Genomic DNA, 27,251 nt, shown 5'->3' with positions numbered 1-27,251 from the left:
ATGGCTGCCCCTCAGGACCTGGACATCGCTGTGTGGCTGGCCTCGGTGCACCTGGAGCAGTATGCAGACGCGTTCCGGCAGCAGGGTCTGGCTACGGCGGGTGCGGCCCGTGGCCTAGGCCACGGGGAGCTGAGGCAGCTGGGCGTCAACGCCACGGGGCACCGGAAGCGCATCCTGCGCCTGCTGCAGGCGGGCACTGCCGAGGGCCCCCCGGATCCCCAGCCTGAAAGTGCCATGGAGCCTTCGCACAGCCCAGCATCCCCAGGCCAGCCCACCAAGCCTGTGCCTAAGCCCAGGACAGTATTTGGTGGACTCAGTGGCTCCGCCACCACCCAGAGGCCTGGGTTCAGTCCAGCCGTCTGGAGACCAGAGGGATCCAAGAGCCCAGAGCCCAGCCTGAGTCCGAGGTCCCCTACTGTCCCTCCGAGGTCCTCCTCCGAGCAGCCGTCGGCCTCAAATACTGTGGAGATGATGCCCAATGTCATCTACTTTGGCTTGGACTTAAGAGGCGGGGCCCAGACAGCTCAGGACATGTGAGTGGGGTCGGCTCCGTGGGATCCAATGCTGGGGGCAGGGAGGAGGAGGGCATGAGGGCTTGTCCTTCCTTCTCTCTCCCTGAATGACCACTAGACCTCTCTCCTTAGGGCCCCAGACAGCTCTCAGACAGCTGCTCCCACCCCTGCCCTCAGGCCCACAACGGGCACAGGTAGGTTGACTATCATGGGTTGGGGGAAAGGAGCAGTGCCATTCAGGACTCTAACCTGACCTCTTCCCTGTTTCCCCTGTTTCTCCACCTGCCAGTGCACATCATGGACCCTGGTTGCCTGTACTATGGTGTCCAGCCCGTGGGGGTCCCAGGGGCCCCTGACAGAAGAGAAGGCAGAGGTGTCTGTCAGGAAAGGGCTGAACACAGGTGAGTGGTCCACAGAGTGACGGTGGCAGGAAGAGGAGCGGGTTGAGCTGGTGGCGGCTGTGTTCCCCATTGGTCATCAAATGTGTGTTGAGCATCCACTGTGTGCCAACTGGGTTACTAAGATTCAGGATGAGTATGACAGACAGACCCAGTCTCCCATTAGGCAGCCTGTGACTCAGTGGGGACAGATAAGAAATAAAACAGGTAGACAAAGAAATTGGAGAGGGCAATGGCACCCCACTCCAGTACTCTTGCCTGGAAACTCCCATGGACGGAGGAGCCTGGTAGGCTGCAGTCCATAGGGTCGCCAAGAGTCGGACATGACTGAGCGACTTCACTTTCACTTTTCACTTTCATACATTGGAGAAGGAAATGGCAGCCCACTCCAGTGTTCTTGCCTGGAGAATCCCAGGGACGGGAGCCTGGTGGGCTGCCTTCTATGGGTTCACACAGTCGGACATGACTGAAGCAACTTAGCAGCAGCAGCAGCAAAGAAATGGATATATGACTTAAAATACAGAGAAGTGCCTTTCGTTCTTTCATTTAACAATCTTTTTTGAACACCTACTGAATGTCAGATATTGTTGTAAATATTTGGGATAGATCAGAAATCCCTGCCCTTGTGGGAAATTAGTCAATTAACAATAGATGTACTAAGTGAGTTATTCCTATGTTGAAAGGTAATAGTGAAAGTGAAAGTGCTAGTTGCTCAGTCGTGTCCGACTCTGCGACTCCATGGATTATAGCTCGCCAGGTTCCTCAGTCCATGGAATTCTCCAGGCAAGAATACTGGAGTGGGTTGCCATGCCCTTCTCCGGTAAAAGGTGATAAGTGCTATGAAAAAAATTGAACAGGGTAAGAGGGCTGGATGGGGTGAGGGGGGAAAGGACTGCAGTTTTTCACCAAGAGTTGCCAGAGTGTTAAGAAGATGATATTTGAGCTAAAACTTGAAAGACGTGAGGGACTTAGCCCTTCTAGGAGAAGAATGCTGCAGGTGGGAAGAATGGCCAGAATAGAGACTTTAAGAAGGCCATGTAACCAGGGGATCTGGGAGCGATGACAAGGTCAGCAGGGCTGGGACAGAGGGGGCCAGGGTGGGAAGAGCTGGGGTAGACGCTGTCAGAGAGGCAAAGGAGCCATACTGGGACTTTCGCTTTTACTCTTAAGTGAAATGGGAAGCGAGCTATTGGAAGGGTTTTGACTTACATTTTAAGAATCCCTCTGGTTGCTGTGTTGGCAATGATCTGTAGGGGCAAAAGCAGAAGCAGAGAGACTAGTTTGGAGGTTCTTACTGTGATCTAGGTGAAAAATCTCAGGCTACTGCTATGAGAGTGGAAAGGGTGAGTGGTTGGTTTGGGTTATATCTTGAAGACAAACTGTCCTAGTAAATTGAAGTGTGACAGAAAAAGAGGAGTCAAGAAAGACTTCAGGGGTTTCCGTCTGAGCCTGCACTGTCCGGTGTGGTAGCCAGTAACCATGTGTGACTGCTGAACACTTGAAATGTGGCTAGTCTGGTGTGAGCTGTGCTGAAACCATAAAACAACCAAATTTCAAAGACCGTTTGACAGTGCTCTTCTGAGCAACTGAAAGTTCATGGAGTTGCTGTGGTCTGAAATGGGAAAGACTGTGCATAACGCAGGAGTAAGGCAGATTCGGAGCTCAGGTTTTGATTTGTTGAATTTGAGGTGTGTATTATATGCCCAAGGAGAGGTGGCAAATAGGCCGTTGGCTATACAAGTCTGGAGTCTGGGGGAAAGGTCTGAACAGGAGATCTAGGTTTGTGTGTTGTCAGCATTTAGATGGGTGTATGTAGCTGTGAGTGAGTGTAGGTAACGCAGAGGACCAAGATAAGGTCCTGGCATACTCCAGGATCGAGAGATTGGGGATAAGAGGAAGAATCAGCAAAACAGGCTGAAAAAAAATGCTTAGTGAAGTAGAAAGAAAATCAGGAGAAGTTGATGCCCTAGGAGCTAACTGAAGAAACGATATAAGGAGGAGGAAGAGGTCAGGTCAGATGTATCCGGCCAGGTAAGATGAGCACTGAGAATTGACCTCTGGAATTGGTGACACAGAGGTTACTTGGGACCTTGACAAGTGCTGGGAGTGAAGGCTTGATCTGTGTGGGCTCAAGAGAGAACAAAGGAAAGGAACTGGAAATATGAAGACAACATTTTTGAGTTTTTCTGCAAAGAAGAGCAGAGAGTTTGAGTGGTTATTGATAGTGGAAGTGGAGTCAAGAAAGGGGTTTTAATAGCATGGAATGCTGTGTGTATTCATAGGTGAATAGGGATGATCTGATAGGGAAAACTAGTGGATATAGGAGAGAGAAAAGGGACAAAGTCTGGAGTGATGTCCTTGTGTAGGTGAGAGGACTGGAACCAAGTGCCCAGAGGACAGATCAGCTTTAGACAGGGGTGTTTATCATAGTACCAGGAGGAAAACCGTGTGTATGTGAAATGGGGCAGATGGGCCGCTGGGAGTCTGTGGGGATTATCCTCTGGTTGCTTCAATTTCTCAATGAAGTAGGAAACAAGTAGGATAGAGTGGAAGTTCTTAACCTGAGCTGCACTACAGCCTGGGGAACTTTGAAAATGACAGATGCCTGAGCCTTGTTCCCAATGACTCAAATGTAAGTGTCTGGCATGGGGCTCACACAGGGCTTCTCTGGTAGCTACGTGGTAAAGAATCCACCTGCCAATGCAGGAGACTCGGGTTCAATCCCTGAATTGGGAAGATCCTGTGAAGTAGGAAATGGCAATCCATGCCAGTATTCTTGCCTGGAAAATCCCATGGACAGAAGAGGCTGACGGGCTCTAGTCCATGAGGTCACAGAGAGCTGGACATGACTGAGCACGCACGCATGCACGTGGGGTTCATATGCAGATACGTTTAAGTTTCCCAAGTGATTTGTACAGCTGAGGTAAGGAACCACTGGAAAGCGACAGAAGAATAGAGGACTTTCTGGGAAGGAGTATCTGAAGGATGGGAAGAAGCAGCCTAGGGAATTGTGTTCCAGGCAGAGGGAACAGTACGGCAAAGACTTTGAACTAGGGAAGAGAATGTGGCTGGACTGTAGTGAGCGAGGCGAAGGCAGTGCAGGATGAGGTCGTCAGAGTTGCCCTGGGTCTCTCTGTACACAGTCTTGCATCCACTGGTAAGGAATTTCGACAGGTGTTAACGGGAAGTCATTGTAGAGGTTCCTGCAGGTGCGTGAAATGATCTTGTTCACATCCTTGGTGGAAGGGCGAGAATGGAAGCAAGTGACTGGTTAGACAATTCCCTTCACCTCAGTGAGAGCTATTGGGAACTTGGTCCAGGGAGAGAAAGGCATGAACTTTTTGGAGAAAGAACCAGTTAGACTTATTGATGATAGGCAGCTGTGGCAGAAAGTCATCTGTGTTAGTTATTCCCCAACTTTTCCACCAAGTAATACTAATGGCAGAGGCAAAGGACTGACATTTTTCAAATGAAAAGTCCTAGCGTGCCTTGGGAAGAAGATCCATGCTCATGTTTTGGGTTCTCAGCCTCCCGGTTCCCCTGCTTAAAAAGCAGATCTGGTACCTGCTGGGCATTCCACTAGGTGCTGTGGGTGGGGCTGTCCACGGAACTGGCTCTAAAGTGTGTCCCCCTCTCTCTTGGCTCCCACAAGGCTCAGCAGGCCGGATCTGGAGGCACGTGAGGATGCTGGTTATGCCAGCCTTGAACTGCCTGGGGACTCCACCCTCTCCCTGCCCACCCTGGACACAGAGACCAACGATGACCTCATTTCACCTTATGCCAGCTTCTCCTCCACGGCAGACCGCCCCACGCCCCTGCTCAGTGGCTGGCTAGACAAGCTCTCCCCTCAGGGGTGGGGCTGCTGGGAAGGGGAGCAGGGCACGGGAGGCTGGCTGGTGGTGGAGGTCGGGTCTCAAGTGCTCCCAGATCCTAGGACCCCTGGGGTGCAGCCTCCACCAGTTACTGATCTCAGCCTCTCCCTTCCCCAGAAACTACGTCTTTCAGAGGCGCTTTGTGCAGTTCAACGGGAGGAGTCTGATGTACTTTGGCAGTGATAAGGTAGGTCTGGGACATGCTTCATGGGGCCTGGGGAAAGGGAGAGGGAGAGCTGAGAGAGGCTCAGGATTAGAAGGCTGATTCCCCCGTGGAGGGGAGGCAGGCACCAAGTGACTGATGTCAGGGTCAAAAGGAGCGCAGTTAGCAGCCGTACCCCACTGCTTGTGGGATGAGTGCCGAATCTCATTAAACGTTGGTGCTGGCCCCCAGGGGTCAGTGCACATGGCTGAGTTCCTGTCCCCATGGGCCAATGCGCTGTCTGTCCCTCCAGGACCCCTTCCCCAAGGGCGTGATCCCTCTGACGGCCATCGAGACGACCCGCAGCAGCAAGGACAACAAGTTCCAGGTCATCACCGGCCAGAGGGTGTTCGTGTTCCGCACAGAGAGTGAGGGTGAGGGCCAGGGCCCCTGGGTTCAGAGCAGGGCTGGGGAGGCCAGGTGAGCTCACAGCCCACTTTACCTGCTTCCCCGTCCCCCACCAGCTCAGCGGGACATGTGGTGCTCCACGCTGCAGTCCTGCCTGAAGGAGCAGCGCCTCCTGGGCCACCCCCGGCCCCCACAGCCACCTCGACCCCTCCGCACGGGCATGCTGGAGCTGCGTGGGCACAAGGCCAAGGTGTTTGCTGCATTGAGCCCCGGAGAGCTGGCCCTGTACAAGAGTGAGCAGGTGAGCAGGGCCGGGCCAGGGCCGAGGGGCCTGACCTAGCCCACTCGGACCTCACTGTGCCTGCCCACCGCCCCCGCTCCCGACTGCCAGGCCTTCTCTCTGGGCATCGGGATCTGCTTCATTGAACTACAAGGCTGCAGTGTGCGGGAGACCAAGAGTCGCAGCTTTGACCTGCTCACACCACATCGCTGCTTCAGGTGGGGCCCAGACTGGCAGGAGGCAAGGCTGGGGGAGAGACATTGAGGGGGGACACTGGGGTGCAGAGGCCCCAAGGCCTCCTCCTTAGGATGTCAGTGGGTGTGTCCCGATGGGAGTCCAGTGAACAGGGTCAAGGATGTCAGGAGGGGCTGGGCTGGCCCACATATGGCTGTGGTGGCTGCTGCAGGAATGCCCCGGGTGGTGGGGTGGGTAGGGGGGTGGGTGTCCAGGCCCACGGACTGGCTGTCCACCCCTCAGCTTCACAGCCGAGTCTGGGGGGGCTCGGCAGAGCTGGGCGGCCGCTCTGCAGGAAGCAGTAACCGAGACCCTGTCTGACTACGAGGTGGCTGAGAAGATCTGGTCCAATCGGGCAAACCGGCACTGCGCGGACTGTGGCGCCTCCCGCCCAGACTGGGCCGCGGTCAACCTGGGAGTGGTCATCTGCAAACAGTGCGCAGGTGAGGGCTGGGGCCTTTAGCTGAAACGGGGAGGGGCTGGGGGCTTGGGGCAGGAGGGCTCAGGGTGCTCATGCCCTTCACACCCTAACAGGTCAGCACCGGGCTCTGGGTTCTGGGATCTCCAAGGTGCAGAGCCTGAAGCTGGACACAAGTGTGTGGAGTAATGAGATAGTGCAGGTGAGAAGTCTGCAGAGGGAAAAAGTGTGTCTGGGGGTGTGGGCTGGGGTGGAAGGAGCATGTGTGAAAAGGTCTTGGGTCCAGCTTGGGGACAGGATTGGAATGCCTGGGGATACAAGTTTCTGTCACTTGCCTCTGCCCCCTGTGACCCTGCAGTTGTTCATTGTCCTGGGAAACGATCGCGCCAACCGCTTCTGGGCAGGGTCACTCCCCCCAGGTGAGGGGCTGCACCCAGATACCACCCCTGGCCCTCGGGGAGAGTTCATCTCTCGAAAATACCGGCTCGGTCTCTTCCGGAAGCCCCACCCTCAGTATCCAGATCATAGCCAGCTTCTCCAGGTAGGAGGGAAGGCTGGGGCTGATGGATCTCTGAGTTGAAATGCTTAAAGTTGGAGTGGGGGCTGTTTTGGAGACAGGACTGTCCCCAGGACTCCCAGGTTATGTCCTGGGGTTGACAGAGGCCTTTTTCCCTATAGGCACTGTGTGCAGCTGTGGCAGGACCCAACCTGCTGAAGAACATGACCCAGCTTCTCTGTGTCGAAGCTTTTGAGGGAGAGGAGCCCTGGACCCCCTCAGCCCTCGATGGCAGCTTCCCTAGTCTCCTGCCCCCAGGTAATCCCCACAGGGCTTCCTCTCTCTCCCTGCAAGAATTCTCAGCCCTGACCTGTGCCTTGGTTCTTCTGGCGGGAGCCCCCAATTACCTCTCAGCTAGCCCATCACAATGGCCCAACTTGGGCAGTTTCCCAACCCTCCAAGTCCTCGAGGCCCTATTTCTTGGTATTTGAATTGACCACTAATGACCACTGTCTGGAGTGGATCTGGATGCTTGAGGTGTTAGTGCTGGCCTATCCCTGTCAGGGTCAACCCATAGGTCAGGTCTCACCTGCCCAAGGGAAGTCTGATCGTAGAAATGGTCATCTTACACAGGCTGGTCTCCAGTAGTCATGCCACAGGGGCCAAGGCACTTACAGGAGGGCCCCTGCCTGAGCCTTCCACCCAGAGCTTACTTGTTCTCTAGCTGGTGGAGATAGGCAGTGGGCAAGGGCTGGCTTAGAAGCCTCGTCACTGCCTGCCACCTTCTTCTCTAATCTGGATGGTGAGGGGTTCAGCACCACTGGGCTCTACTAGGCCATGCTGCTGATGGAGTTGGGTCCCACTGTCTTCCTCAATTCAAGCACTTCCCCAAGGGGGTCAGGCCTTTCCATTGCACTGGCCTGACGTGACCACTTTCCTTGCCCTTGCAGACCCCTCCCCTGGCGTGTATAATGAAGTGGTGGTGCCTGCCACTTACAGCAGCTTCCTGTACTGTGGTCCCATCAGCAACAAAGCTGGACCCCCACCCCCTCGCAGGGGCCGAGATGGTGAGAGGGGAGCCAAGGGATGGGAGGGGATGAGCAGAAGCCAGGATGGTTGGGAGTGTTCCCTAGAGGGATAAGGAGGAGAGGACTGGGATAGGACATGCCCTGAAGTGGACAAGGGTGCTGGGCTCAGAGGGACCATGGCAGGGCTGGGGAGGGGCAGCATTGGGTGATGGTTGAGAGGCTGTGCTTTGAAGTCATACCACGGAGGGGTCAAATCTCAGCTCTGCTGCTTTCTCCCCATGTGACTTGGGCAAGTACTTCAACTCTGAGCCTCAGTTTCCCCATCTGCAAAACAGGAGTGAATGTAAAACTCCCCTCGTAGAATTGTGACGACTACAGGAGACCATCCATAGGTAGAGGGGTTGGCACAGAATAATATCTGGCAAATGGGAGTTCTGGCAGTGGGGACAGAGGTCTGCTGCCTGCTGACCACCACTTTCCCTCTTAGCTCCCCCACGACTATGGTGTGTCCTGGGTGCGGCTCTGGAAATGTTTGTGTCGGAAAGCAGCCCTGAACCCCTCCACCTCGTCCAGCCCCAGGATGTTGTATGTTTGGGTGTGAACCCCCCACCCACTGACCCAGGTGACCTCGACAGGTAACACCCACCCTGTTCTCTCAACTTTCCTTTTCCGCTCCTGATCCTGAGCCTGCCAGCCCCCTGACTCACCCTGTCCCACCTCCCGGACCTCATCTCTCCAGGTTCCCCTTCTCCTTCGAGCTCATCCTCACTGGGGGCAGGATTCAGCATTTTGGCACAGATGGAGCTGACAGTCTGGAGGCCTGGACCAGCGCCCTGGGCAAGGTGAGACAGCTGAGACCCCTCCCGTACAGCTCATGGGTTCCCTGTACCCCCCCCCCCGCCCCCGTCCTGTCCCCTCCTATTCCTGCAGCCACGCCCACCCCTGCCACTAACAGCTGAGGTTGGCTGAGCACTTACTCTGTGCCAGGTCCTGTGTTAAACGCTGCCCACTCAATATCTCATTTAATTTTCACAACACTTAGAGGTAAGGGTTATCAATATTTCACACCTAAAGAACTCAGAGGTTATGAAGCCTCTCAGTCAAGGTCACAGAGCTAGAAGGCAGCAGAGCACAGGACGGAAGTCAGGCCTCTGTCTGCAAAGCTCACAGGCCAGACTGCATTGTGCTGGGCTCTTCCCACAGAGAGGCTGCCACCTGACTCCTACTACCTCCCCCAGGCTCAGATCTCCAAGTCCACAGGCAAAGCTGCCTTCATCTGACCCAGCTTGTCCATTCCCAGGCAAGCCACTCTCTCCATCCTGCACCCCACCCCTGGCATTAAATTAGATCCCTGGTATTAAATCTAGATCCCTGGAGTCAGATATCCTGAGATTTGAGTCCTCCAACTCACACGTGTGAGCTCTTCCATATGGGTAGAGTGGATGTCAAAGATCTACCCCCTAGGGTTGAGGATTAAGTGACATGTGAGGACCACACTGCCTGGCACGCTGCAAGTCCTCCATCTGTGGGTGCTGAAGTAGTAATGGGGATGACAGTGATAATCGCTCCCATCCTCAAACAGCTTTTCCCCCAGCCCTGCTCCACCTTCAGCTCATCACCCTGGCGTGCCACCTCCCCACCCCGCCACAGCTTCTGAGAAAGTTACGAGCTCTGGCAGCCTGCAGTTCCTCCTTAACCCCTTCTGGCTGCCCTCCTCGCCTTACTCTTCTGAGCGGCACCCCTGCAGGTGGCCAGTGACTTGCCCTGGGTAAGGTTCAAGGGCCTCCCTCTGGCCTCACCAGGTAGTCTGTGCATCTGATACTGCTCTGTAGGAAGCGCTCCCCTGCTCTGATTTCTGACTTCTGACCCCACTCAGAACGCCTCACACCAGTAAGCTGCCTCCATATCCTCTAAGGGTGCTGACATGGCCCTCCAAGTCTCCTCCTAGTATCTCTGGTTATTTATTTGCTAAGTCGTGTTTGACTTTTTTGAGAACCCATGGACTGTAGCCTGCAAGCTCCTCTGTCCATTTCCCAGGCAAGAATACTGGAGTGAGTTGCCATTTATCCCTCCAGGGGATCTTCCCTACCCAGGGGTCAAACTCACGTCTCTTACACTGGCAGGCGGGTTCACCACCACTGAGCCACCGCTTTTCAAAAATCCTTTAAGGCAGTGCTACCCCAAGTGTGGTCTGTTACCTGGTCCTGGCTGAGGAATTCTCTTACGGCCCATGACAGGTTAAGTATAGAGCTTGAGAGTCACTATTTAGAATCTTTCATAGCAATGTGACAGAATAATTTTATGTGTGGAGTCTAATATTTAAGAACTGGGGGCTTATATTTTATATGTCGTTCTTTTGTCATTTTACTTTTCTAGTAATTCGTTTTGTTGTTTTTTAATCAAAGTGTTGGTTAGAGACAGATTGGTAAAAAAATTTTAAACTTCCTGTTCCTTCAGCACAAGTAGCTTGAGAAGCACTGCTTTGAGTTACACCTCGAATAGTCCTTTCTTCATGAAGCCTCCGCCTGGCTCCCTGGGGGTGGGACTTCCTGGGACCTCATGACTCTTCGGTCACAGCATGCAGCTACCCAGGCTGTCTTTCCCTACATCCCAATTAAGGGTATAACACTGCCTGCCGCACAGGGGTCTTCTCTGTGTTGGCTGGAGCAAATCGAATTGAACTGCATTTCTTTCTTGTTTTTCTCCATCCATCTCCTGTCTCTTGCACCGGTCTTTCCTCTGCTCTCTCCCCATCCCTTTCATTCCCCTCTTTCCTTGGCTTTCTCTCCATGTCTTCCTCGGCCTCCCCTTATCCCTCTCACTCTTACTTCTCTGCCCACCTCTTGTCCCTTTCCCTACCCTCCTCTTTCCCACTGTCCTCCTCCTCACAGTGGTTCTCTCCACTGAGCTGTCACCAGCTGTTGGGCCCTGGGCTGCTGCGGCTGGGTCGCCTGTGGCTGCGGTCTCCCTCCCATACAACCCTGGCCCCTGGCCTCTGGATGTCTGGGTTCGGCCTTCTTCGTGGAGATCACCTCTTCCTGTGCCCAGCATCAGGCCCTGGCCCCCCAGCCCCTGAGGACATGGTGCATCTGCGTCGGCTACAAGAGATCAGTGAGCAGGGCTGGGGACAGGGATGAAGGGTGGCTCTGAGGGGTGGGGTAGTGGACCTTCATATATTTAGGGCCCCTATGGGAGATAGCAGGAATGGTGGATTCAGGCAGAAGTTCTAAAGTCAAATTGCCCAAATTTAGACCCCGCCACCCCACCAGCACTTGCTGGCTGTGTGACCTTAGACAAGTTACTTAACCTCTCTGTGCTTTAGTTGCCTCATCTTCACATTAGGCACAATAATAGGGACGTAACAAGTTTCATATAAGGCAATGCTTGTAAAACACTTATCACAGAACCTGGCAGGAGGCATCTTACAGGTATTCAGTAAGTGTTATATGTTATGTGTGTTATTATCATTATTTAGAGTCACTTGCTGGTTGGGGACTGAGAGAAGGGACTGGGAATTCTTTCTTCCTCCTAAAAGAGGAACAGTGTAGGATAATGTTTTAAAGGTCTGGAGACAGGAAACTTGAGTTCAAGCTCAGCTTTGCCGTAACAAGTAATCTGAGTCATGTTACTTAACCTCTCTGAGTTTATGTGAAACGGGTGTCCCTCATTGCTGGCGGATTCTTTACCGTCTGAGCCCGAAGTGGGGATAATAGTATGTAACTCATAAGGTTTAAGGCAGTATTGATTGTAAACCTCCTAGCATGGAACCTACACACCTTAAATATATCAATGAATATTAATCACTATGATGAAGATGACAATGATAATGTCCCATGATTCTCCTCCAAGGTGTGGTCTCAGCAGCTGACACCCCGGACAAGAAAGAGCATTTGGTTTTGGTGGAGACAGGAAGGTAAGTCTTGCCCCTGCTCTTGACTCTGGGCCCCCCCACAGTTCACACCTTCCACCCAGGCCTGCTGGACTACTGCCCACTTCCTCAAAGTCACTTCCCTAGTCAGGGGCCCTGTCTGGGTTGGGTGTTGCTGCCCCCTGCTGGTGTCTCTGGGAAGTCTGATCCTTGTGCTCCTGGGCCTCTTAGCCTGAGGACTCCCCTGGAGCTGGCTCTGACTCAGATCTCTCGGGTCTCAGGACACTGTATCTGCAGGCAGAGGGCCGGCTAGACTTCTCAGCATGGAACACGGCCATTGCGGGGGCAGCCGGCGGGGGAGGCACAGGGCTGCAGGAGCAGCAGATGAGCAGAGGTGACATCCCCATCATCGTGGATGCCTGCATCAGTTTTGTCACTCAGCATGGTGAGTGGGTACTGGCTGACACTGAGCTAGTGAGGGATGGGGAACATGGGCACTGCTGGTTAGACGGGATTGAGGAGGGAGACGTGCATGTGACTTGCCTTCAAAAACTTTGCCTCCAGAGACTGCAACCTGACAGTGACAAGCTGCTCTGCCTTTCTGAACCTCAGTTCCCTCGTCTTTAAAGTGGGCCAGGACTTCCCTCCTGGTTAAATGGTTAGGAATCCAGGCTCCCAATGCAGGGGGAACAGGTTCAACACCTGGTCAGAAAACGAAGATCCCGCATGCCACTAACATCCCACATGCTGCACAGTACAGCCGAAAACTTTAATAATAATTAAATAGATTTAAAAAAGTAAAATGGGGCTGTTGGACTTCCCTGGCAGTTCCAGTGGTTAAGACTCCACGATCCCAATGCAGGGGGCACAGGTTCGATCCCTGGTCAAGGAAGATCCCACATGCCGTGTGGTATGGCCAAAAAATAAAAAGAAAGAAAATAGGTCTCCTCACAGTCTCATGTTCCAGGATAGTGGTGATAGTGAGAGAGCACATGTGACGCATTTAGGACCTATAGGTGGTTAAGTGAGAAATAGATTTAAGGGCCTAGATCTGATAGACAGAGTGCTTGATGAACTATGGACGGAAGTTTGTGACATTGTATGGGAGACAGGGATCAAGACCATCCCCAAGAAAAAGAAATGCAAAAAAGCAAAATGGCAGTCTGAGAAGGCCTTACAAATAGCTATGAAAAAAAGAGAAGCGAAAAGCAAAGGAGAAAAGGAAAGATACACCCATTTGAATGCGCAGTCCCAAAGAATAGCAAGGAGAGATAAGAAAGCCTTCCTCAGCAATCAATGCAAAGAAATAGAGGAAAACAATAGAATGGGAAAGTTGAGAGATCTCTTCAAGAAAGTTAGAGATACCAAGGGACATTTCATGCAAAGATGGGCTCAATAAAGGACAGAAATGGTATGGACCTAACAGAAGCAGAAGATATTAAGAAGAGGTGGCAAGAATACACAGAAAAACTGTACAAAAAAGATCTTCCCGAGCCAGATAATCACGATGGTGTGATCACTCACCTAGAGCCAGACATCCTGGAATGTGAAGGCAAGTGGGCCTTAGGAAGCATCACTATGAACAAAGCTAGTGGAGGTGATGGAATTCCAGTTGAGCTATTTTAAATCCTTAAAGATGATGCTGTGAAAATGCTACACTCAGTATGCCAGCAAGTTTGGAAAACTCAGCAGTGGCCACAGGACTGGAAAAGGTCAGTTTTCATTCCAATCCCAAAGAAAGGCAATGCCAAAGAATGCTCAAACTATCACACAATTGCACTCATCTCACACGCTAGTAAAGTAATACTCAAAATTCTCCAAGCCAGGCTTCAATAGTACTTGAACCATGAACTTCCAGATGTTCAAGCTGGTTTTAGAAAAGGCAGAGAAACCAGAAATCAAATTGCCGACATCTGCTAGATCATTGAAAAAGCAAGAGAATTCCAGAAAAACATCTATTTCTGCCTTATTGACTATGCCAAAAGCTTTGACTGTGTGGATCACAATAAACTGTGGCAAATTCTGAAAGAGATAGGAATACCAGACCACCTGACCTGCCTCTTTAGAAATCTGCAGATCAGGAAGCAACAGTTAGAACTGGACATGGAACAACAGATTGGTTTCAAATAGGAAAAGGAGCACATCAAGGCTGTATATTGTCACCCTGCGTATTTAACTTCTATGCAGAGTACATCATGAGAAACGCTGGGCTGGATGAAGTGCAAGCTGGAATCAAGTTGCCAGGAGAAATATCAATAACTTCATATATGCAGATGACACCACCCTGATGGCAGAAAGCGAAGAAGAACTAAAGAGCCTCTTGATGAAAGTGAAAGAGGAGAGTGAAAAAGTTGGCTTAAAGCTCAGCATTCAGAACGCTAAGATCATGGCATCTGGGTCTCATCACTTCATGGCAAATGTATGGGGCAACAGTGGAAACAGTGAAAGACTTTATCTTGGGGGGCTCCAAAATCACTTCAGATGGTGACTGCAGCCATGAAATTAAAAGACGCTTACTCCTTGGAAGGAAAGTTATGACCAACCTAGATAGCATATTAAAAAGCAGAGACATTACTTTGCCAACAAAGGTCCGTCTAGTCAATGCTATGGTTTTCCCATTACTCATGTATGGATGTGAGAGTTGGACTATAAAGAAAGCTGAGTGCCAAAGAATTGATGCTTTTGAACTGTGGTGTTGGAGAAGAGTCTTGAGAGTCCCTTGGACTGCAAGGAGATCCAACCAGTCCATCCTAAAGGAAATCAGTCCTGAATATTCATTGGAAGGACTGATGTTGAAGCTGAAACTCCAATACTTTGGCCACCTGATGCGAAGCACTGACTCGTTTGAAAAGACCCTGATGCTGGGAAAGCTTGAAGGCGGGAGGAGAAGGGGACGACAGAGGACGAGATGGTTGGATGGCATCACTGATTCAATGGACATGAGTTTGAGTAAGCTCCGGGAGTTGATGACGGACAGGGAGGCCTGGCATGCTGCAGTCCATGGGGTCACAAAGAGTCAGACACGACTGAGCGACTGAACTGAACTGAAGTGTTCCATAGCCACTGTTACTGGGGTGTGGGCACGGAAGGAGCAGGGCCCTCAGATGTGGCTGGAGATGCAGAGCTATGGAGAACAGAGAGAGCGCAGCTGTTTGGCAAGAGCCAAGCTGAGCAGCAAAATCGTTGAGGGTCTGAGTAGAGTTATTCTGTGTGGGAGGGTTTTCCAGCCATAAAGGATGAACTATGCAAGGGGTTCCCAGAATTCTTTGTGAGTTTCGCCTCTGCTTTTTTCTCTTTACCAAGTAAGGATCAAGTTGATTCTTTTCCCCCAGCAAACCCTCTTTAGAGGGCTAGACTCTTGAGAAGAAAATTCTCAGAAAACTAAGGAGGACAGTAAAGGGGAAAAAGGCACATCCACGCGCCTACAAATAGCTGTGCTTACTACACAGACAGTGGATAGTCAGTGGTTAAAGACATCCTCCACGCCTTTGCAGTAGCCTCATGTACTGACTCCCCAAACTTACTAGACCCCATCCGCTCCTCAGCCTCACATGTGTTCGCTCAGTGAAAAGCCCTGGAGAAAGCCTGGTTGTTCTTCCCTGTTGCTCCACAGATCTTGCACCGCCACTCTTCATTCAACACGTATTTACTGAGCTGCTCCCCTGAGCCAGCCACGGCAAGAGGGGCAGTGAATGAGGAAGGTTCTGTGAAGCTCAGAGACGGGTGGGAATGATGAGTAATAATTAAGAAAGCAAATACACTCAGTTCTCATGATTCATGGCAGTTATAAAGTCACAGAAAACACTGGATCAATGAATGCTGAACTGTTGCCCCAGTGGAAATACAGAGTTAAGTTCCTGGGAAATTCTGGTCATATTTTCATCAGTTGATCAATATGGAACTTTGTTTTATGTGTGCTTCTGTTTGAAGACACTTTTAATATTTTAAAGTTTTCATCTTCTTTTCCTCTCTTTTTAAATTGAATTATAATTAATTCACAATGTTGTGTTAGTTTCAGGTGTAAACAAAGTAATTCAGTTACATACGTGTGTGTGTATGTGTGTATAAATATATAATACCTATATTCTTTTTCAGATTCTTTTCCATTATAGGTTATTATAAGATATTGAGTATAGGTCTAAGCTTTCATCTTTTAAAATTTTTTTATTTTATTATTTTTTTATTGAAGTATGGTTGATGTAAAATATTTGGTAAATTATAGGGGTACAATATAGTGATTCACTATTTTTGAAGATTGTACTCCATTTATAGTTACTCTAAAATATTTGTTGTTTTCCCTGTGTTATACAATATATTCTTGCAGTTTATTTTATACCTAACAGTATACTCTCCTCCCATATTCGCTCTCCATACTGGTCACCACTAGTTTGTTTTCTGTATCCATGAGTCTGCTTTAAAGGCACTTTATTTACTATACAGTTAATTTGTTAACTTTGAACTTGCTGCCAGCAGTACTGTAACTCATGCCTGAACAAAGCTTATCTGACACACGTGTTTTCTCCACAAGGCACATCACAGCCTTCTGGTACTTAGGAACACTAGACAGCACTTCAGCCCTAAATTGGGGGCCATTTTAAACAGTGAAATTCCCCCCCACCAAAGAAGAACAAGAATGCAAAAATACGTGGCTCTAAATACACCATTAGAATGACACTTGTTTACCGCTTGAGGCTTAGCTGGGAAGATGTTCATCAGGCAACTGAAAATTTTCTCCATTTGTGCATGTTCACAGGTGACTGCAGAGTGCCGCAGGTATTGATTTGGGGGTTCCAAATACATTTTAGCAGGTAGATGAATTCATAAATTCAAAACCTGTGAATAACATGTCCTGAGTGTGATGTGATTTCATAGAGTGCTATTTAAAGATCAAAGTGGTGAGGAGAGAAGGGAGCTGCAGTGTGATGGCATGGTTAGGGATGGACCTTCAGAAGGCGAGGGCTGGAGTAGGGACCCGAGCAGCAAGACCAGAGAGGCTGATTTCTGTCTGACCATCCTACCCCCGATAGCCACGTACAGTATGGGGGGAGGTGGGTCACAGACAGGGCACTGGGTGAGTGATAGCAGGTCTTGGGCAGCGGTGAGCTGAGATGCTGGCTGTTCACAGGGCTCCGGCTGGAGGGCGTATACCGGAAAGGGGGTGCCCGTGCCCGCAGCCTGAAGCTGCTGGCTGAGTTCCGGCGGGATGCCCGGTCTGTGAGGCTCCGACCAGGGGAACACTTTGTGGAGGATGTCACCGACACGCTCAAACGCTTCTTTCGAGAGCTTGATGATCCTGTGACCTCTGCGCGGTTGCTGCCTCGCTGGAGGGAGGCTGCTGGTGGGTACCCTCAAGAGCCTCACGGGCAATGGAGACCCAACCAGGAACTCCACGACCCCCCTCCCAGAATCTCTGAGGCACCCTTGTGGGATTAGGCAGCCCCCACCCCAGTACTCCTGCCACAGTTGGCTGACCACCCAGGGACTCAGCTCAGGGAAAGGTGGGAAGGGGCAGAGACACATCCATCCTGGGTTTGTTTCTCTAAAAATCCTTCTGCTCTTATTTCCCTGACTCTCTCCACTCCTTGCCCATCATGTCCCCAGAGCTGCCCCAGAAGAACCAGCGCCTGGAGAAATACAAAGAAGTGATTGGCTGCCTGCCACGGGTCAACCGCCGCACACTGGCCACCCTCATTGGGCATCTCTATCGGTCAGTACAGCCAGACTCCTGCAGGCTTCCCCCCTGACCCTTTGTCACCTCTGTCCAATCCCTCACTTACATTCACATATCCATCCCATAGACAATTGTTCAGTGAAGGTGTAACAGCATAAAGGTTCACAGGATGGACTTTGGGGTCAGACAGACCTAGGCCTCAATCTGACTCCACTATTCTAGCACATGACTTTGGATAAATTATCTGTTTTCTTTGAGCCTCAGTTTCCTCATTTGTAATAGAAGGATGGTATAAGGTACAGTATCCACCTCATGGGCTTCCCTGCTGGCTCAGCGGTAAAGAATCCTCTGGCCAATGCAGAAGACCAGGGTTCAATCCCTGGTCTGGGAAGATTTCCTGTAGTAGGGCATGGCAACACACTCTAGTGTTCTTGCCTGGGAAATCCCATGGACAGAGGAGCTTGGTGGGCAAAGAGACTCCAGGGGGTCGCAAAGAGTTGGACATGACTCAGCAACGAAACCATCACCACCACCATCCACCTCATAGGTTATATGAGATTTAAATGATGTACTTGTAAACTTACTACAGCACCTGGCATATATGTGGTAAGCATTCAGAAATGGTGAACGATCAGCATTATTTTGTTTTCTTTAATATTCTATGGCAGCAAAGGATTAGATGTTGGAGACACAAAGAGGAATAAGATGCAGGTCTACCTTTACCAGTCGATTGGGAGAGACAGATCTTTTAATGATTCTAGGATGAACCTCAGTTGTATGGTACTGATTACAGACTGGACAATTATGGCCTCTGGGCCAAATCCAGCTCATTGCTTATTTTTGTAAATTAAGTTTTGCATAAAATGTAAAGTCATACCCATTCTTCTATATATATTCCATGGTTCCTTTCACACTCCTAGAGCAGAGTTGAGGGGTTGTGACAGATGGCACAGCATGAAAGCCTAAAATATTTACTATCTATAAACTTACATAAAAAGTTTGCTGACCCCTATGTATAAGTCTGTCTCTCCCCTAGACTGGGAGCTCCTTGAGGGCAGGGTTGTGTCTAACTCACTGCTGTAGCCCAAGTGCTTAGCCCAGGCATATAGCAGGGATTCAATAAGTGTTCGCGAATGACTGCTGTACCCACCCGAGACCCTCATACCCCTCCACAGGGTGCAGAAGTGTGCTTCTCTGAACCAGATGTGCACGCGAAACCTGGCACTGCTGTTCGCGCCCAGCGTGTTCCAGACAGATGGGCGGGGGGAGCACGAGGTGCGAGTGCTGCAGGAGCTCATCGATGGCTACATCTCTGTCTTTGATGTAAGCTTTCCCGACCCCTGACCTACGGTCCCTCTCCCTGGGCGCTGGATCCTGCTTGTCCCAACAAACCCCTAACCTCACCCTCTAAAGGCCCTCTGCATCAGGAACCCCATCCCAGAGCCCTGGGCCCCGTCTCCTGTAACCGCACTCCTAACATCCTTGCCCCTTAGCTCTCAGCTCTTCTGGCCTCTCCCCTTCTCCTCCACGGGCTCTGGTCTTGCGCATGTCTCTGGGCTTACCGCCTATCCTGGCAGCCTCCCGCTAATGCACACAGACACACAGACACACACCCTTTTGGCTCTTCCACAGATCGACCCTGACCAGGTAGCCCAGATTGACTTGGAGGTCAGTCTTATCACCACCTGGAAGGACGTGCAGGTAACTTGTCCTGACCCTAGACTTCTGAGTGGGCCAGGAGGGGACATCGAGATAGGAAGGTGACCTTCTGCTTCTGGGCTCCAGGAAACCCAAGGAGAGAAGTGCCTTGGGGAGGGGTGGTTGGTTTAGGATTTCCTCCATTTATTCTACCCTGAGGGTTCTTCATTACAGAAGGGTGGCAGGAGCACTTCAGTTCCAGGTATAGAGATCCAAGGAAGGGTTAGCTAAGTTAGACAAAGAGGTGAGAAGAATAATAAATGCTGTAGTTAACATCTGAGGACGAATTATATTCCAAGCACCTGTAATCTCACTTTCAGTTCAGTTCAGTTCAGTTCAGTTGCTCAGTCGTGTCCGACTTTGCGACCCCAAGAATCGCAGCACGCCAGGCCTCCCTGTCCATCACCAACTCCTGGAGTTCACTCAGACTCGCGTCTGTCGAGTCCGTGATGCCATCCAGCCATCTCATCCTCGGTCGTCCTCTTCTCCTGCCCCCAACCCCTCCCAGCATCAGAGTCTTTTCCAATGAGTCAACTCTTTGCATGAGGTGGCCAAAGTACTGGAGTTTCAGCTTTAGCATCATTCCCTCCAAAGAAATCCCAGGGCTGATCTCCTTCAGAATGGACTGGTTGGATCTCCTTGCAGTCCAAGGGACTCTCAAGAGTCTTCTCCAACACCACAGTTCAAAAGCATCAGTTCTTCGGTGCTCAGCCTTCTTGACAGTCCAACTCTCACACCCATACATGCCTTGACTAGACGGACCTTAGTCGGCAAAGTAATGTCTCTGCTTTTCAATATACTATCTAGGTTGGTCATGACTTTTCTTCCAAGGAGTAAGCGCCTTTTAATTTCATGGCTGCAGTCACCATCTGAAGTGATTTTGGAGCCCCCAAAAATAAAGTCTGACACTGTTTCCACTGTTTCCCCATCTATTTCCCATGAAGTGATGGGACCAGATGCCACGATCTTCGTTTTCTGAATGTTGAGCTTTAAGCCAACTTTTTCACTCTCCTCTTTCACTTTCATCAAGAGGCTTTTGAGTTCCTTTTCACTTTCTGCCATAAGGGTGGTGTCATCTGCATATATGAGGTTATTGATATTTCTCGCAGCAATCTTGACTCCAGCTTGTGGTTCTTCCAGCCCAGCGTTTCTCATGATGTACTCTGCATATAAGTTAAATAAGCAGGGTGACAATATACAGCCTTGACGTACTCTGTTTCCTATTTGGAACCAGTCTGTTGTTCCATGTCCAGTTGTAACTGTTGCTTCCTGACCTGCATACAGGTTTCTCAAGAGGCAGGTCAGGTGGTCTGTTATTCCCATCTCTTTCAGAATTTTCCAAAGCTTATTGTGATCCACACAGTGAAAGGCTTGGCATAGTCAATAAAGCAGAAATAGATGTTTTTCTGGAACTCTCTTGCTTTTTCCATGATCCAGTGGATGTTGGCAATTTGATCTCTGGTTCCTCTGCCTTTTCTAAAACCAGCTTGAACATCTGGAAGTTCATGGTTCAGGTATTGCTGAAGCCTGGCTTGGAGAATTTTGAGCATTACTTTACTAGCGTGTGAGATGAGTGCAATTGTGGTCGTTTGAGCATTCTTTGGCATTGCCTTTCTTTGGGATTGGAATGAAAACTGACCTTTTCCAGTCCTGTGGCCACTGCTGAGTTTTCCAGATTTGCTGGCGTATTGAGTGTAGCACTTTCACAGCATCATCTTTCAGGATTTGAAAGAGCTCAACTGGAATTCCATCACCTCCACTAGCTTTGTTCGTAGTGATGCTTTCTAAGGCCCACTTAACTTCACATTCCAGGATGTCTGGCTCTAGGTGACTGATCACACCATCGTGATTATCTTTAGTGCTACACAACTCTAGGAGGTAGGTGGCCCCATTTTTTCAAAGATACTGAGGTTTGAAGGGTCATTTATTCAAGGCTGTACTGTAGCGAGTGGCAGAGTTGGAACCCAGACTCCAGACTGTCTTCTCAAGTGCTAGTGCACACAGTGCCACCACGCCTGGAGTTTCTTCTCTTTAAAGGGTCTGAGGGATGTTTGGGGTGAGGGTTTAGAGGAGGCCTCTGTGGGGGAAGCACTCATGAGACAACCTAAGGAGTTATCTGACCTTGATTCTTCGTACTGTCTGTGTCCTTCTCATTTCTTTACTCCTCCCCTCAGCTGTCTCAGGCTGGAGACCTCATCATGGAGGTCTTCATAGAGCAGCAGCTCCCAGACAACTGTGTCACCCTGAAGGTGAGTCCTGAGGGGACAGGAGGGGAGGTGAGAGGGTGGCGGGCAGCAGGGGCAGTGGCCTAACCCGCATGGGTCCTCTGCTCATGCCCTGACCCCAGGTGTCCCCAACACTGACTGCTGAGGAGCTGACCAACCAAGTATTGGAGATTCGGGGGACGGCAGCTGGGACGGACTTGTGGGTGACATTTGAGATTCGAGAGCACGGGGAGCTTGGTGCGTATGACAGCGCATGTGCGCGTGCATGCGTGTTTGGGGTGAAAGTCACCAAGACTTCTGGGTTACCAGATGCGCAGCTGTCCTCTCGGTCTTTCTTTTTCTTTTTCCTTTTTGTATTTATTTGTTTGGCTGTGCCATGTCTTAATTGTGTCAAGTGGGATTTTTAGTTGCGGCATGTGGGATCTATTTCCTCTCTGTCCTCTTGTCTTTTGGGCCCCAAAGACCCTTGGTTTCTCTTTCACCTCAAAGGAGGTGTCTCTTTCTACTTTGCCCAGGCTCCAGTTGCTGGAGGGACTTGGGACTCAATCCTCAACCCCCTTCCTTTCTCTATCTATGTGTTTCCTTGGGTGAGTTCATCCATTCCTGTGGCTCTAAATACCACTTATAAGCTGGCCCCAAATATTTATGTGTGGCCCCCTCCTCTGAGCTCCAGACTCACATAGCCAGCTGCCTGCTTGACACCTCCACTTGTACATCTTGTAACATCTCATATTTTAAATGCCTAAGACTGGGATTTCCCTGGCAGTCCAGTGGTTAAGACTCCACACTTCCACTGGAGGGGATGCAGGTTTGATCTCTGGTTGGGGAACCAGCGGTCCCACATGCCAGGTGTACAACCAAAAAAAAAAGAAAAAAGTGATTAAAAAATTCTAAGACCAAACTCAATTCCCAACCCCCTCCCCTGACAAAAAGCCCAAGCCATTTCCTAGTTTTCCTGACTCAGTCATTGAATCAACATTCACCCAGTTATCGAGGCCAGACACTTGGGAGTCCTCTGGGACTCCTTCTGTTCCTTCATCTTCATACCTACTGACTAACTAGTCCTCTTGAGTCTAAATGTATCTTTCTAAATATACCACCTCTCCATTTCCATTGCTACCACTTTAGTTGAAGTCACCATGATCTTTCTGCACCCCAACACTAACCACAAAAATGGACAGCTCCATATAAGGCACAGCTGGCCAGTGTCCCTTCTTGCCTTCCAACAATCCATTTTCCACACAGCAGTCAATGAGCATGTTCAAGCATAAATATCATCATGCCACTCCCGTGGTTAAAACCTTCCAGTGGCTTCCCATTGCACTTAAAATAAAATTCAAACCCTTTATTCTAGCCCACAAGACCCTAAATATCTGGCACTTATTCTTCAGATTTCATCTCAAATGACGTGTTTTCCTTGCTTCAGCCACGCTGGCTGTTAAGTTCCTCAAGCACATCTTTCCTAACTCAGGGCCTTTGGTGCTGCATTTCGTCGTCCCTGGTGTCCTCTTCCCCCATCTCTGAATGGCTTGTTCTTCCCACTCCTTCAGGCTCTGTGTCTCATCTTCAAATGCTTCCTCTGAAAGGCTTTGCCTAGTCGCCCTATCTCAGTAGCTGCCCTGTTTCTCTCTCTCAGCTTTTTATTGTTTCCTTCAGAATTATGGTTTGTCTTTACCTAATTTACTTATCTGTTACTCTCTGCTCCCTTGCCAGGCTGTGGGCTTTGTGAAGGCAGGCTGGGTGTTTCAGGCTCCCTACTGTATCCCCAGGGCAGCCTGGTGCTGGGCACAGTCAGTGCTAAATTATGCCTGTGGCTGGCTGGATGAATGAATGAGTGACTGGTGGGCAAGGAGGAGGGGGTGCCAGGCTGTGGATGGATATCTGGTTGACACTTACCCTCACCTTGCCCCCTAGAGCGACCACTGCACCCCAAGGAAAGGGTCCTTGAGCAGGCCCTCCAGTGGTGCCAACTCCCAGAGCCCTGCTCGGCCTCCCTGCTCCTGAGAAAAGTCTCTCTGGCCCATGCTGGCTGCCTCTTCACAGGTGAGCCTCCTTCTTCAGCCCAGCACCACCACCACCCCCCACCCCAGGCCTCTCCCAGGGACCCTCCACCTAGCCCTGTCCTGCCCATCTGTGCTCAGGTATCCGGCGTGAGAGCCCACGGGTGGGGCTGCTGCGGTGTCGGGAGGAGCCCCCCCGCTTGCTGGGAAACCGCTTCCAGGAGAGGTTCTTTCTGTTGCGTGGCCGTTGCCTGCTGCTGCTCAAGGAGAAGAAGGTGGGCCCTGGGCGAGTGTGGAGGGAGGCTGGGTGGCTATGTGGGAGGAGCCCTGACTGCTCGACCCTGTCACCCCACAGGCCATTTTTCCATCAGTCTCATTGCTTCCCTGGCCCTTTGACCTCTTTGACCCTTTGGCTTCATACAACTCCAGTGCTTCCATGGCTTCTTGACATCCTTAACCATGATCCTTCTCTCTCACCTCTCAACCTCACTGCTGGCCTTCATGTTGTCAGAGCTCTAAACCGGAACGAGAGTGGCCTTTGGAAGATGCCAAGGTCTACCTGGGAATCCGCAAAAAGTTCAAGCCTCCCACCCCGTGAGTTTTTCCCCCCAGTCCACCCTTTTAGAGGCATGAAATGCCACCACCCCTCTGGCCTTTCTGATCACCCATTACTGGTCTCCTTTGCTTCACAGATGGGGCTTCACATTGATGCTAGAGAAGATGCACCTGTGAGTACCTCCCAGCCAGGCTCCCTGTCCTCCGGCCTTTCCTATCCTCCACCTCTCTAGTTGTGACCCCTTCCCTCCTGGTGATCCCACTCTGATCACCCTCAGCTACCTGTCCTGCACAGACGAGGATGAAATGTGGGACTGGACCACCAGCATCCTCAAAGCCCAGGTAAGGGGAAGGAGGGAGCTGAGAGCCAGGTCTGTGGGCCCAGTTCTACCCTCAGTACCTCCCATGCCCACCGGTGCCTCCCCTTGCCCTCTCTCCAGCACGATGACCAGCAGCCAGTGGTCTTACGACGCCATTCCTCCTCTGACCTCGCCCGTCAGAAGTTTGGCACCATGCCTTTGCTGCCCATCCGTGGGGATGACAGTGGGGCCACCCTCCTGTCTGCCAATCAGACCCTGGTGAGGTTCCCCTAGCCTGCCCAATGCCTCAGGGTCCCTGCCCATGCCCTGGCCGCACTGCAGGAGGAAATGGCATGTCTGCCAGCCTGTGCCCACTCTGCCTTCTCTGTGCCCCAACTCTCCACCTGAAGCTCCTGCTGCCAGGCCTCACTGTGTCTCTGTGTTTCTCCCTCCTTGCCTCTCCACCCTGCCTGTACCCAGCGGCGACTTCACAACCGGAGGACCCTGTCCATGTTCTTTGTGAGTACTGTGCCTGCTCCAGTTCTGTGCCTGTCAGCCCTGAGCTCTGTGCTGCTTGAGCCCATGTGCTCTCTGTATTTGCCCAGTGCAGGCCATCCATGAGTGTGTGTGTGGGTGGACAGAGAGTGTTGTGACCTGAAGGAAGGAGGAAAACAAGGGATGGTAGGATGTAGTGAAGAAAGGGGGAAGTGGTCACAGAATTTGAGAAGTAGAAGGAAATGGTTAAGTGAATGCATTTTGGAGTCAGACAGACCTGGGTTCAAACCCCAGCTCCACCATTTACTTCTGTGTGATCCTGGGCAACTTATTTAACTCCTCTGTACCTCAGCTCACTCACCTGCAGTGTATCCATCATACAGGGCTGTTTTTGACATCATACATGCGAAAGTATTTTTGCAGCATCTCAAGAGGAAGAGCTCAATAAATGTTAGCGGTTAATAATCTGGGAACTCTAACTCTGTGCCTGCCTCTGGTGACCCCATTCTCATCCAGCCAATGAAGTCGTCCCAGGGGTCTGTGGAGGAGCAGGAAGAACTGGAGGAGCCTGTGTATGAGGAGCCGGTGTATGAGGAAGTGGGGGCCTTCCCTGAGCTGACCGAGGACATCTCCACCTCCTTCTCTACCACATGGGAGCGGACAGCCAAGCCGGAGACCGCCCTCCCCAGCCAGAGGTCCTTTGATCAATATCTTCTGTCCAAAGCAGGCCCCCAGGCCTGGGAGGAGAGGCCGCCTGAGCCCCCTCCAGGGCCCCCTTCCAAGAGCAGTCCCCAGACACATGGGTCCCTGGAGGAACAGCTACTCCAGGAGCTGAGCAGCCTCATCCTGAGGAAGGGAGAGACCACCATAGGCCTGGGCAGCCCTTCTCAACCGTCCAGCCCTCAGCCCCCGAGCCCCAGTGGCCTTCCAACACAGACACCTGGCTTCCCCACCCAAACTCCCTGCACTTCCAGTCTACCCCCCAGCCAGCCCCTCACATGACTCTGGGACAGCAGTCTGAGGGGTAGGTAATCAAAGACCCAAGCTCTCCCCATGGCAGACAATGCTGGGGCACGTCTGCCCTGGCTGGAAAGACCTAGAGTCCAGTCTGGTGCTGTGGAAGGAGCACAGGGCCAAGAGCTCCCAAGACAGCATCCGGCTTAGAAAAGGGGCAGGTCATGGCGCCGCGCTCGGCCTCCGCTGACTCACCCGTCCCAGGAAGTAACTGAAATCAGAAGAACAATGAATGTTAAACTTTCTCAGAACTGTAAGCCCCACATAGTGTCCCTCAAGAGGGCAATTCCTGCTTTATGTATTTGATATGTAGGGGTTCTGTGAGAGATTTGGGGTTTGAAAAGAATTATTTTATGCATTAACAGTAAAAAGATTTGGAAGGCAAACTTTTTTTTTTTTTTGGCCACACCACTCGGCATGCGGGATCTTAGTTCCCTGACCAGGGATCAAACTGGCATCCCCCTGCAGTGGAAGCATGAAGTCTTAACCACGGGACTGCCAGGGAAGTCCCTGGAAGGCACAAATTTGAATGATCTCCAAGTTTATCCTATCCCACCTTCAACATTCGGAAACTACACTGAAGCCCTCGAGTGGGAGGTTGATTAGGGTTGGGAGCTGGGGCAAAGAGGATCCAGAAAGGATGGGTCACTGTTAATAAACCTTGAAACAAAAAGTCTGCCATTCATTCATTCAGTTATTCAACATGTATATACTGAACACCTAATTGGTGCCAGGTATTGGGGATATAGTGTGAACAAAAGAGATGGGGTCCTTGCTTTAATGGAGCTTCCACTATAGAGGGAAAACAGAAAATGCACCCACACAATCAGTGCTGTGAAACAACTAAACCAAAGTGATGTGCTTGTGGAGGTGGCACTGGGCTGGGTGGAAGGGTTTCTGTGAAGAGCTGAAATGTAAGAATAAGAAGCCAGGCATGTGGAATGCTGGGAGAAGGAGCACTCCAGAAGGAATGGAAAGGCAGTAGCTATGAAGGGTCTGCAGTGCGAAGGGACTTGGCATATTGGGGGAAGAGCAAGGAGACTGGAGTGACACCACAGTATGGGCTGAGGGGGAAAGATGGGCAGGGACCTGATCATGCACAGTCTTGTAGGCCATGATTTTATTATGAAGCAATCGAAGAGTTTTAGGGAAGAGAGGAATGAAATTTTCTCCTTTTTTAAAAAAGATTGATCACTCAGGCTGTTTTCTGAACAATGGGTTGTTGGGGGGAAGACTGAAAGCAAAGAGACCAGGTACCAGACCATATGGGAGACTGATAATGGGGGCTTGGACCAGGCTGTTGGTTCTAGAAATTGAGAGAAGTTATTAAGTGGGAGATAGAACATTTAAGACTTGCTGATGGAAATATCAGTACCTCAGATATGCAGATGACACCACCCTGATGGCAGAAAGTGAAGAACTAAAGAGCCTCTTGATGAAAGTGAAAGAGGAGAGTGAAAATGTTGGATTTAAACTCAACATTCAGAAAACGAAGATCATGGCATCTTCCCATCATTTCATGGGAAATAGATGGGGAAACAGTGGAAATAGTGACAGACTTTATTTGGGGGGCTCCAAAATCACTTCAGATGGTGACTGCAGCCATGAAATTAAAAGATGCTTACTCCTTAGAAGGAA

At 50.8% G+C, this 27,251-nt stretch overlaps 1 protein-coding gene across 1 annotated transcript; it reads left to right on the top strand.

The window, feature by feature from the left end:
• Window positions 1-26,271, top strand: ARAP3 (ArfGAP with RhoGAP domain, ankyrin repeat and PH domain 3). Its single transcript, XM_052642706.1, has 32 exons — window positions 1-533; window positions 645-706; window positions 802-913; window positions 4,563-4,763; window positions 4,900-4,969; window positions 5,238-5,358; window positions 5,449-5,633; window positions 5,724-5,830; window positions 6,090-6,289; window positions 6,381-6,466; window positions 6,623-6,805; window positions 6,943-7,078; window positions 7,711-7,827; window positions 8,276-8,423; window positions 8,528-8,630; window positions 10,680-10,899; window positions 11,638-11,701; window positions 11,938-12,101; window positions 16,782-16,994; window positions 17,258-17,363; window positions 18,503-18,650; window positions 18,960-19,028; window positions 21,200-21,274; window positions 21,373-21,487; window positions 23,165-23,293; window positions 23,392-23,525; window positions 23,762-23,844; window positions 23,943-23,978; window positions 24,084-24,147; window positions 24,246-24,383; window positions 24,585-24,623; window positions 25,116-26,271. The coding sequence occupies exons 1-32, from the start codon at window positions 1-3 to the stop codon at window positions 25,599-25,601; spliced, it is 4,647 nt and encodes a 1,548-aa protein (XP_052498666.1). The 3' UTR covers window positions 25,602-26,271.
• Window positions 26,272-27,251: the final 980 nt, after the last annotated feature.

The sequence above is a fragment of the Budorcas taxicolor genome, chromosome 7 (genome assembly GCF_023091745.1).
Source record: "Budorcas taxicolor isolate Tak-1 chromosome 7, Takin1.1, whole genome shotgun sequence".
NCBI classification, from domain to species: domain Eukaryota; kingdom Metazoa; phylum Chordata; class Mammalia; order Artiodactyla; family Bovidae; genus Budorcas; species Budorcas taxicolor.
Note: the sequence above shows the minus strand (reverse complement) of the source record. Positions and strands in the feature narration are given on the sequence as shown.

Coding starts and splice junctions, on each gene's coding strand:
- ARAP3 (XM_052642706.1), top strand. CDS start 1: ATGGCTGCCCCTCAGGACCTGGACATCGCTGTGTGGCTGGCCTCGGTG. Junction 4,970..5,237: donor TGTACTTTGGCAGTGATAAG/GTAGGTCTGGGA, acceptor CTGTCCCTCCAG/GACCCCTTCCCCAAGGGCGT. Junction 24,148..24,245: donor CCAGCATCCTCAAAGCCCAG/GTAAGGGGAAGG, acceptor CCCTCTCTCCAG/CACGATGACCAGCAGCCAGT.